The sequence below is a fragment of the Salarias fasciatus genome, chromosome 2 (genome assembly GCF_902148845.1).
Source record: "Salarias fasciatus chromosome 2, fSalaFa1.1, whole genome shotgun sequence".
Classification (NCBI taxonomy): domain Eukaryota; kingdom Metazoa; phylum Chordata; class Actinopteri; order Blenniiformes; family Blenniidae; genus Salarias; species Salarias fasciatus.
The window spans coordinates 5,298,596-5,323,976 of record NC_043746.1 but is presented as its reverse complement, the minus strand read 5'-3'; the positions used below and the strand labels follow the sequence as shown (position 1 = coordinate 5,323,976).

Below are 25,381 nucleotides of genomic sequence, written 5' to 3'. Positions count from 1 at the left end.
CTTCAATCAGAATAAAAAGAAGAAAGAAACTCATCCAAATGAAATGGAGCCATAGCAATAGCAAAGTGTTTTAATTTCTTCTATTTGGATGAGTTTAAAGCCATGAGAATATCATCTCTGTCCGTTAACGGCGCTTCCTTCACATCTCTTCAGATGCTGATGCATGTTTTGTTTGAACTGAAGGGCCAGAAAAATGAGCCATGCATTTCAGCTTGCGCTCAGCTCTTAGGCTGCTGTCTATGACCAAAGAACCGGTGAGAAGAAGAAGAAGAAGAAGAAGGAAAGAAAGAAAGACAGCATTTTTTTTCAAGTTCCCTCAGGCACTATCATCATCAGAGTTACTCACAGCTGCCAAACTTTAGAGGACAGGAGTGAAAGTCCATGGGGAAGTCCTCCAGATGCATGGGGCACTCTGCATGCACAGTTAACCTGCGTCCAATTCACAGAAAATTAAGAAAAACTCTGCAAAAGCACGAGAAAAGTAAACAGCACAGATTAGGCACCAAACTCCAAACGAAACAGGCGACCCGCAGCCCTCATGCACTATTCAAGACCCTTCCCATCTGTAATGCCTTGAGAGGAAAATAATTCACCTTAACTGCAATCAGCGGAGCAAAGTAAACAAGGTACTGCAGAGAGCAGCACGCATCTCACACACACACACACACACACACACACACACACACACACACACACACACACACACACACACACACACACGGTCTGTGTGTGTCTGTGGCGAGGCTGGAGGTGCAGCTACATGATAACAATCTGCACTGCATGTATTATTAAAAACATTATTCCACCACTTCCAAAATAACTTGTAACGTTTTGTCAGTTAAAATCATCTTTCTGGAATAAAGATTTTCAAACTGTCTGGTTTCCAGGCACGCGGTCGTGAATAGATTTGAAAGAAACGTGTCAAACGTGCTAAAAAGTGTCAATATGCAATGTGCAACAGGTGGCAGAGGTAAATCAGAGCTTACTTTTAGGAGTTTGAACTATAAAATCTGTGGAGTCTGGACTGACCTCATGGTGTACAGCAGCGTCCCGTCGTCCTGGATCCTCAGCAGTTTGTTGGGCATGGTCATGTTGTGAGCCACAGACTTCTTCCCGTTGTGGAAGAAGGTGTCGGGCGTCCAGATCTTGCTCGCCATCAGGTTGTTGAGGGGCAAAATGTTCATGGGTCCGCGGAATTTCAACCGCTCGTCCTTCCAGCTTTGCCGGAAGAAAACATCGATGGTGTACTCCTGAGGACGGGGAAACAGAGGTGAGCCTCACGGCGTCTCCTGCCTGCATGTCCTGATACACAGGTTGAGCCAGGGTTAGAGAGAAAGTCACCGTTTCATGTTCAAATGTGAAATAACAGGTACAAAATATCTACAAAATATTTTAGATTTTAGAGTGGTACCTTATTTTACAGGGCTGAAAGAATTCATTGTAGACTGAAGACATTCAAGTCCATTTAAAGCTTTTCTGGTTTCTTGCACACTGATAGATGACAGATTAATGTCGTAAAGTCGAGCTACGCTGACATTTTAGCATCTCTGGATCCTTCATCCAGAAGTTTTCAGTTAAGGAAACAGATCCGTGTGTATTTAACATAAAACACACCAGTTTTTTTGAGCTAATTTTGACCTTTTAGAAGAAATTCCTGAGTGGAAACTACATCTGACATAAGATTATCTATCTAGTAAGCTGTCTGCTTTAGTGTTTATACCTCCACACTTTCGACCAATATCCAACTTGTAGATTCACCTGAGTTTCAACCGCATCGACAAAGCTTTTCAAATATCTATCCAGAGGCCGACATGGAGCAAAAACATTGTAATGGAGTTTTAATGTCTTTAAGATCAGACAAAAGGCAAAAATAATTAATTCAAGTTACAAGTTGGAAGCTCATACTAGTTGACAGTGTGTGTCGTGTGTTTTTAGCCTAACATGAACCTTTCAATTGTGCAATTGCATTTCTACTTTTTATGTGTGTGGAAGCAATAAACTATTAAGAAAACACATTTATCATGAACAATATTGCTATTTGGATGAAAAATGATGATTCGGCTAAGAAATAAAGGAATTTCACAACAATTTATGGAGGCATTTGGCTTTAAAATTTCTTTAATATATTGAATGAATGGACAGATTTCAGAGAAATGGATTGGTTATTTTAGTTTTTCTCTCATGCACTGCCCGACCTTATTTTAGTTTTGTATCTTGTCATCTTGGTTTGCCGCTCAGGAGTCAGCAGATGTGGGATTAAAAGCCCCGGAGTGTGTCTCACACAGTTCAGCCATACGTTCAGCTTAAATCGGTCCTCTTTTGTTCTCCCATGAATGGCAATGAAGTTTCACTCAGCATGAACTAAAAACAGCGCACGTCTCCTCGAATACAAGCAGCGCTTCTTCACAACTGACTTCACCTGCCACTGCTTTAAAAAAAAACAAAACAAAAAAAAGCAAGCCGGGGCCCTGAATGGCTTTCTTTATTTGTCAGAGCTCGATCGAGGTGAAGTCTGCACGCTCTCCTGAGTCGGTTCTTTCCCGAGCTGGCTCCGGGGCCACGACAACCTCTTGACCCACAATCCTCTGTTGTCAAAAGAGACCACACACACGGGAAGGGATTGAGGGCAGGAAGCGCTGCGCTGTGAAATGTGTGTACGTGTGAGAGTGCGTGCGCCTGTGTGATTCACACGTAGCTCGCGAGGGCGAGATGCAGAGCCACGAGTTCCTCCAGAGATTTCTCTTCTCCTCCCTCCCTGTCACAGCTGAAAAGCCTCTGACATTTAGACCTCCAGACGATGGAGGTGTCCAGTAAAACGGCGTCTAATTCAATCCTTCGGCGGCTCTTACAGTATGAAGACGAATCTGCTTTTCGGGGAGTTTCGGCCGTCGTCTGGCTGATTGTGGGAGCCTTCAATCCAGCAGGGTGCAACAAATCAAGCGATGCAGGAAATATGAGCCATTTGATGTGGAAAGAAAACCCTCAGTCTGCACAACAAGCCACTGCTGCTTGTTTTCCACTGAAAATCATTCAGATACTGATTTAATTGTGAGTCTCAATGTTTGTTTTTATCTTCAAATTCATCCATTCAGAGGAGATCTTTTTACTGCATATATTTAAGTTAAAACAGCTGCTTTCTCTCTGCCACACATCTCTACATCTCCACAAAAAAAACACCAAAATTCAGAGCCTTTCACTGAAGTGAACGTGGTGACAGTGCAGCAGTGGTTAGCACTCTCGCCTCACATTGAGAAAATCCTCCGTTTGAGCCCAGGTGAGGGTCTCTCAGGGTCTAAAAACAGGCATCTGAGGTTCATTTGTGTCTCTGATGTCGTCTGTACCTGTTCAGGATGTACACCAGGGTGTAGCAACACTTCTGCAAACCGCTAACCTGGTTTATACATCCTTCATGAACACATTAAAAAAACAGACGCAATCATCAGAACAAAACATGTTTCCGAGGCGTTTGTGACATTGCCAGTCGTACATTATTTATTAGCATAAATTCCTCCCAGTATTTCGTAGGACTCGTTACACTCGCCTGGTACTGAATACTTATGTAGGCAAATGTGCTGCATCTATAGGGTGTGTGAATGGATGGATGGATGGATAAGAAGCTGCCATTGGGGAATAAACCAGGAAAATCAGCATCTTATTTCCTAGTTTTGTGTAATTTTTTTTAAAATAAACATTAATTCTCTATAGCTGTTTTCTATACTGCACTATTGAGCAGCAGTTGCCGGGCGCTGAATGAAGGCAGGGGATCCCACATTCTAGAAATGTGATATAATCTTTAATTAAAAGAAATCTTTGAGGTGTTTTTGTCTTCTTTGTGCGGCTCAGGATCATGAAGACGGACATGGCCACACTTTTTCCTTCCCTTTCACTGTTTCTAATTATTTCCCTTGGCTTTCAGAGATCTTTAATAAATCCTGCAGACCACACAACAAGGGGCCGACCTCAGCAATCAGCTGAATTGCTCCGGTGTCTGAATAAATCAATCACATCAGAAGGAAATATTTCATTTTCTCTCTCATTTTTTATGAGACAGCTGCTCCGCCAGAGCAAAAGGCTGAAATAAATCATGTGTTTTTAGCCTCCTGCCCAATTTTTTTTTCCCCCGTGCCATATGTTCATTTTACATGTGAATAAGTCATAAAATGCATCAAATCGGAGCATAAATCGATGAATACGAGCCCGTGGACATTTGGCTGGACTGCATCTGTGCCTTTGACCTCGCCGGGTTTGGCTCGGTTTTTCGGTTATGAGCACCAACGGCTGCAGCGAAGACCCACTGTGATCACCACCGCCCGTGGAAGAGGAGGAGGGAAAAAAAGCTTTTCCTGTCAGCTGTTTGTGTGTTTGTCCATCTGTTTATTGAAGGGATGCATTTCGAAGCAGGGAGCGTGCGCTGATCACTGCTGGTAAAATTAAAGCAAAAAAATCCCAGCCTTTAGCCTAATATGTCTGAGTCTTAGACCTGCTCCCTCTTAAGTGGTGGTTTGTGTTCGGCTAAGAGCCTCCTGATTAGCATATCTTTCAGAGGCCAGTGCATTGAACATCCAGCGTCTTCATTGTTCAATCAATACATCAATCACTGGGAAAACGGGTGCCGGACAATAGAAAGGATGCTGTTGATATGACGTGAAAGGTGGGCGCATGTTTCCGAATGATAAACAGGGAAGCCCAGGATAAACAAAGGAGTGACTAGAATAACAAGATGATTCTCAATAATTTATAAGATGAAAATTGTCAGATGAATAGGCGTTGTGCCGGAGTGAGGAATATTCGTCCTACTTCAGTGAGCAGAGAGGGACGTAAAAAAAAAACAAAGTGATGCGATTATAAGTGCAGGAGAAGCCATAATAAGCCTAAAAATAAATCCGCAGAGGCATATTTTCCTCTTTTTAAAGGGGAGCAGGGAGTGTTACTCCTCACAACAACAGAAACAATTAGTGAAGCAGAATAAAACCGAAGTCTTTACTCACCATGTCTGTGTCTGAAACGGGTCCAAAGCTGGTGACGAAGATGTTTGTCTTCACCTCGGTTACCCTGTCTGGATCAGAGAAAACAAGTCAGAGGCACCAAAAAACACAGTTCAAACACTGAAAAAAAACACACACACAAAAACAAGCACGGATGGGTTTGGGTCGTGCATACTGTTCACAGCTACACATCTAAAAAAGTTCGAACAGGAGAGAAAATGACATAAAACAGCCAGCAGGGCATTCTGGGACCAAGATAGCAGAGGTTTGCCAATCTGTACAACATCTCATCCTCAATGTTAGAATAATTTCAGGAAGAAAAGTCCCTCAACGTGACAATGAACTTTGAATATCCCTCCATCTGCGGTGTATAATGTCATCAAACCAATAAGCCGCAGTGGAGAAACGTGTTTGCACAAGGACACCAGCACAAGGCTGAAGGTCAGCAGTGAATGCTGGTGGTCTCCAGGCCCGCAGGCAGCGCTGGAATCAGAACAGACATGATGCTGAGCTGGAAACCACTGCATGGGCTCATATCAGGAGCACACGCTGAAACCACTGTCTGTGAACACAGTTACCTGAAGGAAGACACACACACACCAAAAAAAAAAAAAAAAAAAAATAGGAAAAAAAAAACCCTGCCCATGTTTTCTGGAACGAGAATAATTCATAATGGACTGAGGCGGAATGGATCTGTGATAGTATGAGGTTACATCAGTGTCCATGGACTCAGCAGCTTCTACGTGTGGAAAAAGCAGCATCAACCACAGGCGTGGAGGATGTAAAGAAGACACGTCTTCCTGAGAATATGGGCCCAGTTTAGCCAGATCCTGCACAAAGCGTGCTGAATGACTTAAGGATAAACGCCATGAGTGATGCTGAACAGAAGGAACCAAATGAAGGCTTTGTGAGGAGGAAAATATCTTACAACGTGGGATCGGCCGTTGCGAAACTCACAAGATTCTCACAGTCTGAACTCTTTTCTGCTGCTCTTTCTCTGTTTTCTGCTGCACTTTTCAATCATTTTCACTTTAAATTCTGCTGTGTATATTTTGCTTTTAGGTGACATTCAACTTGCTCTGTCAGTAGTAAAGGAGGGTTTTTCTGTGGTGCTGTAGCAACATTCTGTTGTCACACAGTGACACCTAGTGGTCCAAAACGATATGTACAAGTACACTGTGAAGGGGGTCCGCTTCAACACGTGTGCACAATATCAGTTTGTGTGAGTTTTTAAATGTGCAAAGCTTTGTTAGACTTGTCTTTCAGGAAACGCCTTCATATTTCAGTGTGTTAGCCTTAGACCACATATTGCCTTCATAGGGCTTTTCACCAACAGAAAACATCTGACATATGAAAAAATACATACATTCAGCAAAGATGAAGAAGAACTGTTCTGCAGAGCTTCACCTCCTCGCTGCTGTTTATAAAAGCTACACAATGAAAAAAAACTTGCTCCACTGGCTTCAAGCTACAAATGAGAAATCACAAATCCACGCATTCTTTTCATTCGCCATTGTCCAAACAGTTGTGTGTTCCACTTGAGGGGCCGGATTCATGTTGCTGCTGCACGCATGTGGCACGGCAGCGTAATGTGATTTCACTGACATCAAGCCGACGCTGTCTCACAGCCGCTGTGAAACCCAGCAGGTGCTGAAACTGCTGCCTCTAATTAAAAACAATCATCTGGAAAAACATGAATACACTGCATTTATCACAGTGGACAGCTCCGACAGCGAGGTCTCCTCAGAAAAGCAAACGCTCGTGGATTTTTAAGACGTTTCAGGTGTCACCCAACAAACCAGACAAGATTCTTAACAACGCTATATTTATGCAAATGGAAAAATTTGCCGCCATCTAAGAATGCAGCAGTATTATACAGGCAAAATGTGAATAATCAGGACGTTATTCATTTACAGTTTGTCTCTCTTTACCATTCAGTGTTCAGCTCGCCGATACAACCCAAATCCACAACCCGCTCACACAGGATTCAATTTATTGAGCCAAAGCGACGTAAAAGCTTTGTTTCTAAGCGTATAAAATTTGTCCTGAATGTTCACGCCGATGCCACAGCCTGCTGTGTTTGCCGCTGGACTGATAGTGTGACTGCGCCGCCGCATCGGGTCCATTTGCTTTCACTACACTCTGTCTCTTTCAATAATTACTGAAGCTCAATCTCTCATGCTTGGTCAATTCGAAAAGCTTTCACGTTTTACTCCACACTCGGCGCTGCGCCGCAAACAGCATCTTACATAGCGTCTAAAGAGATCATTACTCTTGGTAAAGTGCTCTCGTGTATGGCGAGGTGAGCCTCCATCCACGCGGCTCCATCAGGACGCAGGGTGGAAGTGGTTGATAATGGAGCGCAGGCTTCTCAAAGGGTTCTACTCTGCAGTTCCACAGACAGAACTGTCTTCTCTCCAGATCTTTTCTTTTGTGTGTCATGATTGTAAATTAAAAAAAAAAAAAAAAAAACTGTTTTCTCAGAGTTAACGGGATCCGCGAAGCATGGCGTCAGGATGAGATCGATGAATGGAACAGAAATGGTAAATCTCGGTCTGTTGTCTTCTTCTCTGGTTCTGGTGAAGTAAATCATGACGGACCGGTTCGCTGCTGGCCAAGAGCTTCAATCTATTTAGTGAGACGTGCAGCCGGGTGTTTTTTATAACACAAACAAGCGTCCTGGTATGCGAATAAGCCTGATTTAAAGGGATCTTTTTTTATTTACCCCTGCACATGGGGCCCTCCATTAGTTTGATTTATTTATTTTGTTGACGCACAGAAGAAGCAGCACCTCAGCAGAAAGCATGTCTGACACTAAACGCCATCTTGCTGTGCTTCTCCTTCAGACACTCTGGGCTTTAGCGCACAGGCCACAACATTCAGACGCCGCTAATGGACGCCAGGCTGCACGTACGGAAACGATGCAGATCGATGCATAAAGTCTTTCATAGCTGCACAGCAGCCAAACACACAAGTTCCCTCATCAAGTTGAAACTGTGATTTGAGGAGTGGAGCGTCCTGCAGTATTTTATAGTACACACATTTCTATTTGTGAATATTTCTGATACTCTGTTTTCTCTTTCATGTGATTTCATGATGTCTTTACTCATTCAAACATTTGTTTTCTGCTGTGTTTTATATGAAGCACTTTGTAGCCATGGCTACAAGAGGACCGTATGGTGTAGCTGTTGCTAGCTGAATGCAGACATCGTTTGATGTGAATTCTGAGAAAGTTCTGCCTTCAACCACAGATCTGACCGCTTTGTGCGAATGGGTGAACGTGAATAACACTAACACGAGCTTTGAGGGCTGCTCAAGCGACGGAAAAGCTCAATATAAGTGGAATTCATTTGACCTTTTATCACTGACTTACTAACCAACATATCTTTGAAACATATGGTCTGGTCTGACGGTGGAGCTGTCTTCATCACAGATTTGATCGTTTTACTCGCCTTGTTTCCCGCTGTTCAGTGATAAAAACACACACCACGCCCAGTGAAAACACAGGACCGGGTGAATTTCTCAGAACATGTGAAGAAAGATGAGTAATGTATGACTTGTGAACACGGGTTCTTGATGTTTCTACTGCAACATGAATCTCCTCAAGGTATGAATTATGAATGAAACAATAGGATGTTTTTTTCATTCTGTTTGTTTTCCAGCATGACGAGCTTCAAATAAAATGCAACAAGCATTAAGTAGTATTGCAATAACTACGTGATTTGCAAGGAACACAAAGACCATGATGTTCATGTCTCTGATAAATAGCATTGTTCTGGAAACATTTACTGAAATCGCCTTTTGTGTGTGATTTGTTGCACTGGTCTGTCTGTAGTTTTCATGTTGTCAGGAATCTGAGTGGAAATCTGCTCACAGCCTCTCCCCCTGCTCGGTTTCCTGGACTGCTTGCTGCTTGTTGTGAATCCACTGTATATGTAAATGCAGCAGCCTCGTTGACATTTGTCATAGGAAACTCCTGATGAAGGCTGCCAGATTCAATCAGTTTATCATCAGCACTGACACCGGGCAGGTGATGATTTTCTTCTTCTTCTTCTTTTTTTTTTTTTTTTTTTTCCATGTTGGGATTGCATCGTGATTGGATACACGGCCCTGCATCAAATAAACAATATGACAAAAAAAAAAAAAAAAAGACAAGTGTGTGGAAAAACCACCCAAATGACAAGCTCCATTCTATTTGTATTGTGAAACATGAAACACGGTGGAACAAATCCACCAGCAAAAACTGACTCCACTTTTGCAGTAGCAAAGCTAGAAAAGCACAGCCCTGAGGGAGAATACGCATTTAAAAATACCAAGAGTGCACTTAATGCCGGCGGACACGAGGATACTTATTTATGGGAACGAGGACAATACCTAAAGTTCATTTATTCAGCAGGAACAGTCATAAACACGTGCTCTTCATATGATCTGAATCATTTGGTACAGATGGGCCTGCTGAACCATGTTTAATTGGTAAGAAACGACCTGCCTGTGTCCGGGACTGTGCATTCCACTGTGCAACTACCCAAATGTCATCTTAACTCTTCCCAGTTTGGTGAGCCGCAGAGCGCATCGGCGAAAAACCCGCTGCTGGAGCACCGCAGTGTGAAACGCCCCGCCACAACAGTGGCTTAAAAACATGAATATATCCACTTCCAGGGTAAATATCTTGGACTGATGTCTGAATTAGATGTGTTAGTTTAACGCTAGTATTGTTGACCAACCCAGCTGATAACCACCTCAGAGCTTTGAACCTGACAGTGCATAAGTTCAACACTGAAGAATACTTTAAGATGTTTGCACCCACTCTCATTTTGAAAAGTGACAAATAAAAGACCAGAGTTTTGTTGACATGAGCCGAGGCTTGGTGCGGTTTCAGAGGTCTCCCCTTGTCGACACGAGCTGCAGCTCCGAGCACGAACTGGTAGCTCCATAACACTTTTTTTTCTTCTTCTTCTTCTTTGGGTGGAAAAACAAATTAGTGGAAGAAGTGTGAACGTGAACAGAAGCGAGCGGCCGTGCAGTCACAGCGATGACGATGCAGGAGCAACTGTGCTTCCTGCGCTCACGCCGCCGCCGCCGCCTGGCTCGACTTCAGGGGAGGCGACAAAGAACCAGTTGATGCATTTTAAAAGAGCACTTGAAGGCGAGAAGTATGAAAACTCATCGTGGGATTAAAGCAGCTTGAACTGCGAGAGCAGGAAAAAAAAAATCTGTTTTTGATTGTAAAATCTGACGGCGGTCGGATTCTGTCTTGTTCTCTGTGAGCGGCGCTGTAATGAATTAATTGTTGAAACACTTACAGTTGTTGTTATTGTTTTTCCTCCCCCTTCAAAGCTCCTCGCAGCCCCAAGGGGACACTTGGGTTCATCTTGAAAACCTCTGCCCTAGATTCATCTTCCATCTTTGCTATTAGGCAATAAATGAAGCTACTTCCTCCCATTTGGTACAGTTTCATGAAATCCGCTGCTGCCACGTCTACCTCGGTGAGCTGTTCGGCTGTTTTGGCCTCATCTGGGTTATTTTTAGGCTGCAGCTCGCCTTCCTGTGTTTTTTGTCTACATGTGTAGCAGTCCAGAACAGCTGCTTTCAAGACGAGCAAATGTGTGGTTTTTTTTTTTGTTTTTTTGTTTTTTTGAGGAAAGTCACCATTTTTTTCAGCGATGTGCCGTGTATGTACAGCGTGTTCGTATGTGCTGCCTTGCTTTGAAGGAAACGACTGAATGTTTGATGATTCATACACTGAAAGAAGAGTACATTAGATGCATTGGGACTCAGCCCCATTTCTCTCTCTCTCTCTCTCTCTCTCTCCCTCTCTCTCTCTCTCTCTCCCTGGCCCGCTACTTGAACCATGAAAGCCGTCAAAGGGACGGACTCTTTATCCCTGAATACAGAGCATGTATGAGCGAGCACACTCATGCAGCTGTGATGAGGCTCTTTTTCAGTCATTATAAACGTGTTATAAACCAACGTCCAGCGGAGCGTTAACATGTTTTCTCCCACAGATGAGACATATAGATCTAATGTGGCTGCGATGTGGAAAATTGCATCTGATGTCATTTTGTGCTTCTTCTTCTTCTTCTTCTTCTTCTTTTTTTTTCTCGTTTTTTTCGTGCTGCGGTTTCGTCCCGCTGTACGTTAATGGCTGCGGCGTGGGAACAGCTCTGAGCGGCGAGGGGCCGGGCCTCCGCTGGGGTTAACTCTTATAAAAATGTATGGGCTCGTTGGTCCTGTAGCACACTTGAAAGCTTCTAATTTATGTTTTTAATGTTTCATGGAAGTGTTTTACTTCAGACAGCGGAAGTCTTGCCTTCGACGCGACTCCGTCCTCACAGCTGAGGAAATTTCTCAGTTGAAACTCCACACGAATTTCCACCTGTCATAATACCATATATACATCTACCTGCACTAAAGACCAGTGGAAGGATCTAATAATTAGCATTTTTTTTCCGCCCAGCAAACAGGCTTGTAGCACTTAAAGCGCAGGTCCAGTTGAACAGGCTCACGCTGCCAAGCCAAAGGAGGTCTGCTCCCCATATGGCAGCTCCTGGGCTGGGCTGATGGCCCCAGGAATTAGAATTTCAAATGGCACCAAATCCTGAGGGAGGAGCTCAGCTTTGGGGGTGAGGGGCCAGCTGGAAATGAGATGCCAAACATGGAGGATAATGGGAGAGGTGAGGAGGAAAGAGAGGAGCGCTGTGGAGGAGAAGAGGCTCCTCCAATACCAAAACACCGTCTCCTCAGTGTGAAGAGAATATTTTTATAAGCTGTTCATGTTTAAATACTGTAAATTTGAAGACTTTACAAAGCAACCGATGAACCAAAAGCAAATGAATTGCTGTAAATCTATCGTATTATGACTTTTATCTCAGTAAATTAAGAATGGTTTTGTGAACTTATGAACAAATAATTACTGCAGGGGTCCAAAATCTGTAACTACAGCCGTGTCACAGCTATATAAACAGACACTGTCAAATATAGAAAATAAAATATAAAATATAGGTTTTTGAAACATTTACATCATTAAATGAGTCTAACCCAAACTCTAAAACAAATCCGTAAAAATACAGCAGAAGCTACTGGGGTAATATGATGGAATTTTCTGTTTTGATCTTTTTACAGGATTTTCCAACATTTTTTTTCTTAGTGCAATGCATTGTGGGTACACTAAGAAAAATTCCATAATAATACGGTAGAAGCTACTGTGGTAATATGATGGAATTTTATTTTTTTTATTTATTTTTTTACAGGTTTTTCCTCCATTTTTCCAATGCATTGTGGGTATAACACTTCTTGGCAGATAACCAGGATTTGCCCAATTAGCTCCGTTTCAGAAAGCTTCAACATTCAGCCACGAGGGATGGCGACCTTTCACATCTGAACCGATACGGTACCCGGGTCTAGTGATGGCCGATCCCGCCTTTGTGGAAGCTTCGACACTTGATTCAAGAAGTGGTTTATTACTGGAGGCTTCAGTGACGCGGTGCTCGTATACGACCTCTAGTGGTCAATCACACGAAGTGCAATCGAGACCTGTCGGTTATTGATTGATGGGCTGTTTGGGATTTTACTTGCCATGCACATTCCTGTTCAACTACGCTACATGGTTGTTAGAAACACCAGAAAAACAAAACAGTTGTTCCCTTTTTTGACTTTTTTTTTTTATTATTTTTATTTTTTATGTGCACCAACAAAGTCTTTGATGCAAGATCTGATGCGCTCGGTGTGAATATTCCAGAAAAATTCAAGCATGAACTTAACTCTCTGCGGGGTTTGATGTGGACATTTTGGCTGCTGCTGCTTTCCAGGAAGTGGAGTGTGAGTTATATAATCTAAATGTTTTGTGGACAGAGTGTGTTTGTCAGTTCATCCAGAGGGGACTGCTGCCAAAGGTTATCGGCACCACAAAAGCTGATGTTAAATGAAGTGTTCTCACTCCAAATGAGTCCTCAACCGTTATAAAAAAAAATGAAATAAATAAAAAAGAGGGACACGTGCCACTTCGTAACAACAGCTTCCCAAGTTGCACGCAGTGAAAAAGTTCTCACCTCCCAGTCCAGGCCGCAGACGGTTGTCGTATCCATCCAGCAGGCTGTCCAGGATGCGGGTGAACAGGGTGATGTTGGTGTTGAAGGCATCAGATGTGGCGTCTGCATTCACTGATCTGGTTGGCAGACACAGGAAATCAGCGTGACCGGCCGGGGCCACACGTCAGCACACCGGAGTCTGGTCACATTTTAAATAGATTTAGATTTAGCTTCCCGTCGGAGGCCGGCCGTGCAGAAAGCAAAGGGGTCGTTACGATCTGGCAGAGACCGCATGCATAAAACCCCCCCAACACACGAGCACGCACAGCGTTTCTCAGCCACATGGATGACCCAGTTCAAGGCAGAACATTTGAGAGCCATCTGATCTTGGAGCCAAAACACAACTGAATATGCAAATGTAATCAGAGCAAAGATTCATGGTAAATAAATTCAGATAAGGTCCTACATTAAAGCTGGGTTTAATCACCACTGTTGACAGCTCATGTGTAGCAGCCTCAGGTTATGGGCATATTTTACTTGAAGCTGTCAATGGGAATACAATATTAATCACTTTTTTTCCTCCTTTTCCTTTTCTGTTTAGTACACGCGCCTCTAATTAGCATCAGTGAAAGTGCTGGATTAGTGTAGCCTACTTATCACCTCACATACTGGAAGCATTTCATTTCTAATTTCCAGGAGTTCTGTAGTGTGGCTGCTTCACTTCAAATCATCAACGCGGCGTGTCTTTAAGCTCTGCGAGCATCAAAAAGAGCATGAATTTTAAAATCTGCATTAGCATGGGGAGAAAACAACGTGGAATTTAAAACGTGTCCGTTGATATAAATCACTGCTGTCCAGGAGGATATATGCTGTGATCAATAACAAAAAGATTCATGTCTGAGGAAGGTGCTGGTCTTCATTTCTAATTAAATATAAGATGGTTTTTCAATTATATGTAACAATGTCAGTTACATGTTTAAATCAGAATGTGTTATGTTCAGAAAAACTGTGTCTCATGTTTCCACTGCTGTGTTTCAGTGGTTTACCTGCAGTGAACACATGAATATGTGAAAATGTTATTTTGATACATCAAGCATTTCTCTTTACTTTTAGTAACCATAAAAACATTCCCAATGTCTATCGACTTATTTCTTTACCTTGCATCTGAATGGAAGTCTGTCTATGGACACAGGGCATCTTTTCCTGCTGTAGGAATTCACTTAATTTATTGAGTTGTTCATTTATTTTCAAGCCGTTTGACATATGTGTTAACAGGAATGGATTCCTGAGACTTCGTATTAGAACCCAGAAATCTGATTTTATTAACTAAAACACACGAGACGACACAGAGGGGTGTGATCACACCCGCCTCAATCATGGTGTCACAACAATTAAAGCATAACCTGCTCTGATGGGGGTGATGACACAGAGCAGGGTGGCCAGATAGCAGCAGCCACACAGGTATTATCACAATTAACTCCAAGATAAAGTCCCAGGAAATAGCATCCCATAAGTCCTTGCTCTGTCCCACTGGCATCCCACCTCGACAATATAGCATATTTGATGTAATTCTGTCAGTTCTTCACTATAGTATTAATCTAGGTTTTCAATATGATTGTCTAATTTATCACATCAGTATTTATTGTTTGAGTTTCTGATTAATTACAATCAATTTACGTCGCTAACATCAACCCATTTATCATCCGTCTGTTTGTCCACCCATTTTATTCAGAGCAGAGCCGTGGGAGCTGCAGTCTGTCCCATGATGGACAGGCCGCCAGTTCATCACAAGGCTGGCAAGGAAGGCAGACACACACACACACACACACACACACACACACACACACACACACACACACACACATCTACAGGCAATTTACAGTCACCAATTAAAGCCAACAAGGACTGTGTTTGGACTGTGGGAGGCTATTTGCTATTTGGGAAAAACCAACATACAGACACAGGGAGAAGACTTGAACATAAAGGAGCGGGATCAGGGTCAGCCATGCTAACCACTGCTCCACCGAGGCACTGTGTGTTGAGCCAGGTTAATTAAAAAACAAATATTTTTTTAATATTTTCTATTGATTCAGTCAAAAGGTGCCAATATTTGCAGAGAAATCAAGAGATTTTCCTGTTTTCTTCAAGCTTCTTAAGACACATGATGTTTTTTTTTGTTTGTTTTTTTTTTATTTAAGTGAGGATTTAGATCCTTCTTATGCTACTTATAATATTCCCAGTGGCTTATTTCCCCCCACCGAGCCTCGTCGGTGTGACAGTGACCCAAACATGAACAAAAGCTGCACTTTTATTTTGTTTTCTTGCTTTTCCGACCATAACATATCAAAAGGCCTTCTCTGGAAGAAGGGTTAAAAAAAAGGCCTCAGCATCACAAGTGGATGAAACTGTCGGAGACAAGTTTTTTAGAATCAGTGGGATCCTGATGCCTCAGGGGATTTTTTTTTTTTTTTTTTTATTCCAGTGGCCTTATTTAAATCTCTCCCCTCCTCCTCAGACAGTGGATGTTTCCTCCCTTTGTCAACAGTCCCTCAGTGTAAGCAGCTGAATGGCCTGATCTGTCACTCTGGCCTATATTAAAAAGACACCTTCACACCTGACGTGATAATGTGAGATGTCCTCAGTGTGCAGGCCGAGCCAGAGGAAGAGGAAGAGGAAGAGGAAGAGGAAGAGCACAGAGCAGCAGGAAAATAACTGGTCATGAGAAATGTTTTTCTTTTTTGTTATTTTAAACAAAACATAGTTTCTGTGGATGATTTGATCTGAACACTGCAAGAACACTTTCAGGAATGTGTCATTTTAAATAGGCCAGTACAGGAAAACAAAACAAAACAGAACAAAAAAATCGAGGTTCTTGCAACAGAAAATTACCTCCATGCTCCCTTTTTTTTATGAATCTGTTTAGGGGAGGGGGGGGTCAGGGGGGCACCCCCTCCAGTGGGAGTCCGCCCCTGGAGGCAGAGTGTGTGTGAGTGTGTGTGATCCACATTTCAGGGGGGCTCACCTGCTTTTCCAGAGGACTGCCAGAGCCAGCAGACAGATGAGGAGTGAAGGAGCGCTCTCTCTGCTCCACATGGCTGCTTCGACACCTACACACACACACACGCACACACACACACACGCACACACGCACACACGCACTTCTGTAATGGATGGACGAGGCTCAGTTTTAACCGGCTTGACATGCCTGTGGATTTAAGCCTGACCTGTGCAGACATAAAGGCCTGCAGATCCATGCATGCATGAAATACTGATTTCTGGGGATTCCCCTTCAGCGCGCAATAAATAGATAAATAAATAAACAAATAGACGGAGGAGGAGGGGGGAGGAGGAGATGGGGGAGAGAGAGGGGAGGGGGGGGGGGGGGGGAAGCGGCAGAGACAGCTCCTGACAGTAATTAGTATTCACTGACACGTCCCACGCATTCACTCCCCGAACATTACTGTTACCAAAAATATGAGATCAAGCCGATCTGAAGCCACATTCAGGCGACAAAGACTGATCGACAATAACAGCAGCAACATCTGGAGATGGGAATGTTAGAAACAAGAAAGAAAACAAAAATAAGGAAAAGGAGAATGATCTGTAAGAGAGAATAAGGGTCCAGCATGCAGCTCCTCTCCCACGCTTCCCCTCCGACGATAATAATGGCCTCAATAATAAACACGCACGGAGCGCGTCTTTTGTGCGCGCGCAGGAGAAGACAGAAGAAAGAAGACTCACCTCAAGTCTGAGAAGTACCTGCTGCAGCGGCGAACGTCGAGGGTGCTCAGTGAAAGTTAAAGGCGATTCCCCGCTGCCTCCGGTCTCGGTGCGGCTGAACGAGCGCAAGTCTGACATGAGAACAAAGATGCGAGCGTGGAGAAAATCATGGTCCCAGCCGGCAGCAGCAGGAATGCCAGGATAAAGCGCTGTCTGTCATGGTCTTCCCCCTGCTCTCTCTCCCTCTCGGTTTAGATATGTGTTCCCCAGAAATCATAAAATGCAGGACAAAGCAAAAGAGCTAAATGAAAATCATGACAGTGACATGCAGAGAAATGTGTATCTAAGTAAAAATGAATGACAATGGAAATAAAAAAAAAAGAAAAGAAAGAAAATAAAAAAGCAGCAGTGGCGGGAGCTGATCCTGGCTTCAAACTGCCCTGTTCAGCATCCTCCACAGCTGGAGAGGAGCTCGATGTGAATCGTGATAAGCAAGGAGCACATCTCAGTCTCCCTGGTCTCCACACAAAAACTACAAAGGCTGAAGGAGGAGACGCACTGGGTCCTAGAGGCAGTTTGGTATGCACTCAGCAGCATCAGCAGCACCAGCCTGCCGCCCTGCAGACCCAGACCCAGACCAGGTCCCTGGTGCTGCTGCCACAGAGCGAGAGAGGCTGGGATGGAGGGATGGGAATGTCAAGTTCTGCTTCACCAGTTCAGGGACCTGTCAGATGTATCCTTAAATTAATACAATGAAATGATTTTAAAAATAAAAAAGGACAGTATCTGCAACTGTTGAACTTGGATCGTTTTTCATTTTGGAGCTTTATATTGAGTGAAAGAAATGTGTTGCTTTTGCAGTCATTTCCACTGTGTGTTTCTTTAAATTCAAAGTGATGTTATTTGGGAAACAGGGCAAGTCAAGTATTCATTCTTGTAGAAAAAATGCATTGCTCCATTGGGATACCCTACTCTGGGTTTTACTTGGAGAAACAGAGTCTATGAAGTGTTGTTTGGATTCCATTTTAATGAATGAATTAAAGTGTTTTATGAAAAACCTGCAAAAAATACCTGAATACAATCCTGTTTTGGAGGAGAGCAAATGGGAAACAAAGAGTTGAAGCTGAGCAGCCAAAAATGTGGAAATGAAGGCTGTTGCTGACACTTCTCTCTTTTTATGATATTTAGAACATCGACAAGTTGTCCGAAAGCCACCAAAACAAAACCCTTGATGAGTTTCTTCTCCATATTTCTGAATCCCACCTCGTCCTTTACCCTCACCCCAAGACCAACCAACCCACCACCATGACCACCAGCTACGCTTTTTTAACTCCTTTAGTTTCTTTTGCGATATCACGTGGGAATTTCCACTGCTGGACTACAGTCTTCTTAGATTTCCAGCTAGTGAAGAAGAATCGTCATTCAGGAGAATTATCGCTGGATCAAATGCTACTTCCCTTCCAATTAGACCTTAAAGGATATAAACCTTCCTCCAGAAGCCTGAAATTCCAGTTCACTCCTGCACTGCATGAAGAAAGGAGAGAAGAGCTCCAGTCTAAATCACATTTTCGTTCCACCTCAGCTGTCTTTCTGTGCTTTTTGGTCACTTCATTTCCTTGGATGTGTCCACTCGGTTTCGGTTTCTCACTTTCTTCAACCTTATGTTGCTATAAAAAAACAAAACAAACAAAAGCAGCTTCAGTGGTGCAAAAGCAATATTTTTATACAAATTATTGCACAGTGGACTGTCCAGTTATTTTTTGGTGTAAAACACAGTACATATAATGGTATTACATTCAGTTCAGGTTGGAGACTTTTATAAGAGCGAATGCGTCTCAGCTTTACGTAAAAACTGAGATCGCACAGAAGCACTGATCATTAGTGAAGCACGCCGGGTATCTGATCAGTTGATCAAGTAAGCTCTGCCTCTGGGACCAGTATAGTTTACAACAGAGGTCCATCCACTGAAATACTGTCTGTGGCACGAGCAGCACTTTCTGATAGGTGGCCCAACATGTTGTGAACACTAAGTCACATAAAACATGTTTGTTTATTATTTTTATTATTGTAGATGATTGTCAGCCAGGGTACAGCTGAATGCATAAGAAATAAAGAAGCATGTTCTGCTGAGCTCCTCAGAAGGAGAGATGAATGGCCCTCCTGACGCTCCCCGTGTTGCAGCAAGACGGTTTATTGTGGAGGAAAAACCCACATGCTGCACTTCGCACAGCCAGTGGCTTCCTCTCAAATCTGAAATCCACCCACAAATTAAATAAAAATGTGGGGAGAAGTTGTTGCGTTTCATGAGCAGTGTTTTCCCTCACAGTGGTTTTCCTGCATCGGCCCCAGTGGAGCTGTTCTTTCAGCACCACACACTCACAAACAGCCACTTCCTTTCATATGTCATTACTTCTGCTTGTGTTACTGCCTCTAAATGCAACAAAGAAGACAGTATACAAATTAATGACTGCACTATACGTTCCAGTAGAGGAACGTTACCAGGGGCGGATGTAGATAGAGAGAGAGAGAGAGAGAGAGAGAGAGAGAGAGAGAGAGAGGGCGAACGCTCTCTGTCCTCCGGTTCTCTTGTTGATATTCACTCTACTAAGTTAGACATTTTTATTCTTATTTTACAAGCAAAAAAGTCACTCATCTCTTGTATGAGAGGGGTGCCAAACAAAAGGCCTGCAGGCCAAAACAGGGCCGCAGGACGCTCCAATTCAGCCTGACGAACAAGCAAAAATTTCAGACAAAACTTTGATTTTTCTTTTTTTTTTTTCATATAACAAATTTCTAAACAGGTCTGAGAACTGATCTGAAATATTGGTGATGCTGCCTGGAAAGCGAGCTTCTTCAATGCTGTAAAACTCGCCTCAAAGCCATGCTGTCAGGGTGAATTTTCAGTGCTCCGTCTGCTCACTCCGTGAAGGAAAGAAGCACACAAACACAGAAACAACGCCCGTTTGCAGCAGATCCTTCTTGTAAACCCTGTAAGCCCTCGTTTGAGCACCTCTCCTGGTACATGCTTTCACTCGTGGTGTTATTTTTAGCCGATCACGCACAGAAGGCAGGAAAAACTGAAAACATCATCTAAGTATCTGCATGAACGTGTAATTCATCACGTTTGATGTCGGATCTGAGTTTATCAAGTCAGCAGTCTGTAAACTGAACAACACACTGCTTTGGTGATAACAGTCCTCTGGTGCTTCTTTATATTAGAGTAATAAAGTCTAATCATGACAAGCTCTGTGATACTTCGTGAAGAGAAAATTAAAATTTGTTGTATTCTGATACTGATGACAACACACAAAAAGGGGAACAGGTAATATAGGTAATATACCCCGTCTAGTCTAAGTATCCTGTCTTCTTCTAAATTATTTATGTCACAGGAAGGGGACATTTTCTCCACTCTTCATCTTGATTAAATACCAGCTGAACAGACAAAAACAGAATATCAGAGTAAAACAGAAGTGCCAGCTCTGCACACACTTCACATCATCTTAAGTATTTGTTGACTGAATGCTGTCAATCGAGTAATTTTACAGTAAAAAATTCTTGTTTGTAGATGTTGAGATCTGCGAGGCTTGCAAGAAACCTGTAAAAGACTTCCGTTTTAGTGAGATGTGACTTTATAGAAATCTTGTGACATTTGGACCAGTCATTAGCACAAAACATGATTTCATTAATGAACTTTTTCTTGAAAACATTAAGGTCTCTGTTTTCAAAAATAAATGAATACTGGTTTCAAACGATTCACACCTGTTATGATTGAAGTGGATGCAATAAAATACATCAACATTTTATCTCTGGATTTAACTGCTATGGAATATCAGCTGAATGCTGGGTAACATTCCCTCAAGATCACCGTGCACTAATTGGTTCCTGGTAATTGGAGCCCTATTAGGAGGCTGATCTGACACCAGAGCAATAGGTTAATCCAGTCGTGAGTCCTTGTAGTGCAACGCCTTCCCGCAGACTACACTCAAAGAAAAAAGGGAGAACATAAATGTCACAATGTGCATAATGTTCGCGCCTTAATAAGTTCAAAGTGTGCATCAGCGTGCGTCCTGCACGGAGCAGGTTTCTGCAGGAGACGCTCAGACAGGCTGGAAAAGGACATTAAGAGGAGCCAGTGACTGATAACCCAGCACATACCCTCATTTGAGAAGCAGAAAAGGAGCTGGGCACACACACACACACACACACACACACACACAGATCAAAACAGAGCCCCGGACCTCAGAGGTCGGTCCATTATCAAGCGTCCACAGCCTCCCCCTTTGCTATATTTCAGACAAGAAGGATCTCTCATTGATCTCTCTTTTTATCAGTGCCTGTGGCAGGTGATCAATGAAGCAGGTCATCTTAATAACAGCGACCCCTTGGGCCTTTCATCGAGTCCAACAAAGCAGACGGGCAAGAGGCAGGAAGCCGCGGACCGCAGAGGGCTGACGCCACACAGGCTTTTGTTTTTATTGTGGTTAAACTGTGTTTGCATGTGTGGGTACACGTCTCGCTTTCCTTTAAGCCGGGGCTTCACTCGCGCTGCCTGCTCGCCCCTGGGTTACATACTCTTACAGCACATTGTTTATTGCAAGATGTTGCATCATGCTCAGCCTACTGCCGAGGCATGAGTGCATCCCGGCCGGGCACAATGAGTGACAATGCATATTGATCAACTCCACGTATGAGGAAGGTGAGTCGACTATGAGCCGTAAAATGTTTCATTTAAGCCGCCATTTAATCTGTGTGGGGTTTTTTTTTCTCTCTAAGTGCCACTGACAGTTTAACATGCTTCAGGAACAGGCAAGCTGTTGAATGTTGCTTAATCGAAGCACACACACTAAACACAAACGCTACAATCCAGATATGCAAAGTATTTAATCATTAGTATGATTAATGGAGGGCTGAGTAAGTCCAATCTGTCACGCTGCTGGCAAGACAGACTTGCCAATTAACCCTTTTACCTCCACTGGTCTCCAAATCACAGATTATCTGTAAACAGGGCGGAATACAAATGTGGGCAGAGACGGGCAGGAATTGAGTGATGCGCCTTCAGTCAGCGGGGGGAGCGACTCGGTAATGATCTGGGGAGTCAAAAAGAAAAAAAAAAGAAGAAAGAGCAGGTAACACAATAATGTTCCTCAGCATGTAAGAAGGTGGTTGGTTGTTGGTAAAGCCGTGACATTCACCAATGCCTCTCAGCTCAGCAATCTGAGATTTAACTGTTGCAGCCATGTAAAAGGAAGTGCAAAAGAAAAAAAGCAGGAGCTGTATGAAGTGATATGACTCACTGGCATGCTCAAACGCACATGATGCACAAACACAGTGTCCTCTGCTGGAGAGACGCCGCAACTTGGAGGGAGATGTCGGAAAGTGACTGTGGCGGCACACAAAGGATGTCTCCATCATACACACACACCACAGGCGTGCGTGTGTGCGTGCGTGCGTGTGTGTGTGTGTGTGTGTGTGTGTGTGTGTGTGTGTGTGTGTGTGAGGAAAATACCTAAGCCCGTCAGTCGGCGTTTTGTTGTCAGTTGCATGTCAGCGTGAGTTGATTCACCAGGCAGTGCTGGAAAACCGTTCTCAGGCCGGTTACCTCGGCAACAAGCCATGCACAGCAGAAGAAAGATGTTGTGAGAGAAAAAAGATGAGGAGCCCATCAAGGGGCTCTGACACTCTTAAAGTGATAGGTCGCCCTCGAAAAAAGAGAAATCCTGCGCTGAAACGCAGCAGCTCTATTCATAGCAACAAAAATCATGGGAACACTTAACCAGCTGACACACAGCTGCACCCCTCCTCTTCCTCTTCCTCCTCCTCCTCCTCCTCCTCCACAACTCCTGGACCCAGCATCCACCTCGGTGCTCCTCGTCTTCAAACTGGAGGCTCCGTTGACTGAATTTGCCTGACTGGCTGCTGGTGACCTAAATTCATGGTGTCAAATGAAATTTTAATATTTGCAATGTAACGTTACTGCGTCCGCCCCAATAATGTTAATCCCGTCCGTCCTCCGCCGTGTCTGTGGGGACGAGGCTTGGCTGAGGACGAGTTGTGTGAATGAGCGGACACGCACCACTGTCATGGAGGCAGTAAAACAAATGGATCCCACATCCCAGGCTTCCATTTGGCTCAAATGAATCGCTGGCTGGCTGCACGTGCTCCGAAAGGTTTTTCAGGCTTTTGTTTCCCTCTTTCTCTTTCTTTCTTTCTTTTTTTTTTTTTTTTTTTTTCACTTTTGGGTTCACGGAGCACTGCACATGTGCTAAGCCGCCTGAAATCATGCGTGTGAAAAGACCTCCTCTGACCCCCTCCGACTGGATCTTCATACACATGACTGCCAGAAAATAATTTAACGGTCCCGCAGGTCGGGAGCTCTCAAATAAACACATCAAGTGTTCGCATTATAATTGTGGAGGAGCATTCGCAGCAGAGGGGACAATTTTATGAGAGCAGGGGCTCGTCACATGATCCAGATAAACTAATAACAGGTCGCAGGAGTGAGGGTACAATGGAAGCCTATTTTTGTCCTACTGATCTGCCATTGTTGCTAATCACAGGAATCCAGGAAAAGGTGGAGGCGATCAGGTTGGCTTGAACCATCTCTGGAGCTTTTGTAGCCATGTGTGTCACTTTGACCAACTAAAAATGTTCACATCTGTAGAGAAGCACATATTCATGCTGGTGTCTCCAAACGGTGAGTCACAACATCAAGAGACAGTGTGTTTGGGTCTTTGTTCAGATCCTCATCCATCCTGATCCAGAATCCACCTGACGGGGATTTGGGCCCCGTTCATGAGACGTCAAAATCACAAAAGACGCTGCGTTTTCACTTGAAGCGTTATAGACGGGGCCTGAATGTCTCCAGCAGGACCTGAATGTCCTGAGTCTTGCCTTGATGGCCTCATCTGGTAGACCGATGTGACACGTTGGTACTACCTCATCTGGCTGCAATGTGAAGGAGTGAGAGGAGTAAAACTCCTTCAAATTGCTTGTTTGATTCAGAGTTTATGATCCGGGGCCGGGGTGGCTGTGTAAAACCCACCCGTCAGACCAAACCTCGTGGTTTATTTCTCTCCCTTCAAAACAGTCGGGTACAGAAAGCAGCTGGTCCCAGCCTGAGGCTGAGCTCATGATCCCTCCTCCTATCACTCTCCAATCTCTTGCAATCCTCCTCCTGTGGTGGGTTCTCTCTCCTCCCCTCCACCCGGGGCTGCGGCTTTGACTATTTCCTTATTTATTTGAGGTGGATTTAACCAGCTACCCCACAGCGGAGATGCTTGGGCTTGGCCTTCACAGAGCTGGGTTGTTAGGAAGCGTCCTTGGATCAGATGTTTGACCCCGCGTTGCCCCCCAGCGGAGGACCAGCAGCTTGTAAAATGGCTCTGTGGCCACTGGTGTGTGTGAATGGGTGAAGGTGAGTGACAGCATAGAGCAGTCAGAGAGGAAGAGGTGCAGCCAGGGCAAACAGTCCTGAAGCAATTATCTGTGGACTCCTTACATTTTGAGCCCTGATTCGATCGAGTGCTACGACTCCTACGAGTCTCAAACCGGTCTACTCAGTGTAACGTGAGCCGGTTACTATATTTTCTTACATATTCACAGAGGCTGCATCACCTGCTTCTTAAGAACCGTCTTGCTCAAGGACACGGCCGCGGAAATCTGACGAACGCAGTGGAAAGCTGCTCTGACTCTTCGATCAGAAAACTGGCAACGAGGTGGAAGCATGTGATCAACCTTTCTAAACTTTCTTTTAGAAATATTTTGTTTTGTTCTATGGCTGGGGTTTGAATATATTTTTTAATTTGATCTCTGACGCAGTTCCTGAATGGATGTTGTCAATTTGTGAAGATCTGAGTTTCAGCCATTACTGTTATCAAAAACAAGTTGAGGTGGAAGGATACAGTCTGTAGAATGTCCCAGTGCTAATGTGAAAAATGTGCACAATACACAGAACATATGAAATATTTAAATATAATTTATATAAATACATTGAATAGATAAAGGATGTTCCATTTCCCTCAATCATTCCATGAATAACTAACATGCTGAATATTCTTCTATAATGCTTATGTTAGTGTAATCATACAAATACATGTAGCAGTCGTGCTGTCATTTCTGATGTTATCCGTTACTCTGAGATGTCATTTATCAAGAATTCAGCATTTTAACGCCCATGAATAAATGTGTGGCGCTCCATGAATACATTACAGTCTGTACTGACCAGCGGGAAACGCACCGTCCACACAAACTGAAGCGCCATCGCCAGGACCGTGAGGCCCGCGGACGCAGTGTTTGACTGACAGGTGCTGAGCAGAGAGACGCTTCAGAGACGCCGCAGATCGAGACAAAGCCAAGTTCACTCAGAGTTCAGGAGATCCGGTGCCAGATGATCCCACCACAGCAAAACGCTGCGGCTCGGCGTCCGGGGTTTTCTCCTGTAAGTCAGCAGATGAACCGCGGCCACACTCAGCTCATGAAAATTAGAAGGTCAGCTGCTTCGTGACCTCGGTGATGTTATTTATGGGGAAGGAGTTTTCTGCTCTGGCCGTTGCTAGTTTCCTGCAGGTTACCAGGGAAACTGCAGCGGCCCTGCGCACGCCGCCTGGCCACGTTGCATCTCCCGTCTCCAGCCGCAGAGTTTCTACAATA

General features: G+C 43.9%; 1 protein-coding gene across 1 annotated transcript in view; it reads right to left on the bottom strand.

Moving 5' to 3' along the window:
* Positions 1-16,954, bottom strand: part of LOC115402284 (gamma-aminobutyric acid receptor subunit alpha-2-like) — a 29,336-nt gene extending 12,382 nt beyond the window's left edge. The window contains exons 1-6 of the mRNA XM_030110800.1: positions 16,754-16,954; positions 16,035-16,119; positions 13,034-13,149; positions 4,989-5,056; positions 1,030-1,250; positions 347-429 (exon numbers count right to left, since the gene is read on the bottom strand). Coding sequence (XP_029966660.1) covers positions 347-429; positions 1,030-1,250; positions 4,989-5,056; positions 13,034-13,149; positions 16,035-16,105 — 559 coding nt within the window. The 5' untranslated portion in view covers positions 16,106-16,119; positions 16,754-16,954. The remainder of the gene's footprint in view (positions 1-346; positions 430-1,029; positions 1,251-4,988; positions 5,057-13,033; positions 13,150-16,034; positions 16,120-16,753) is intronic.
* Positions 16,955-25,381: the final 8,427 nt, after the last annotated feature.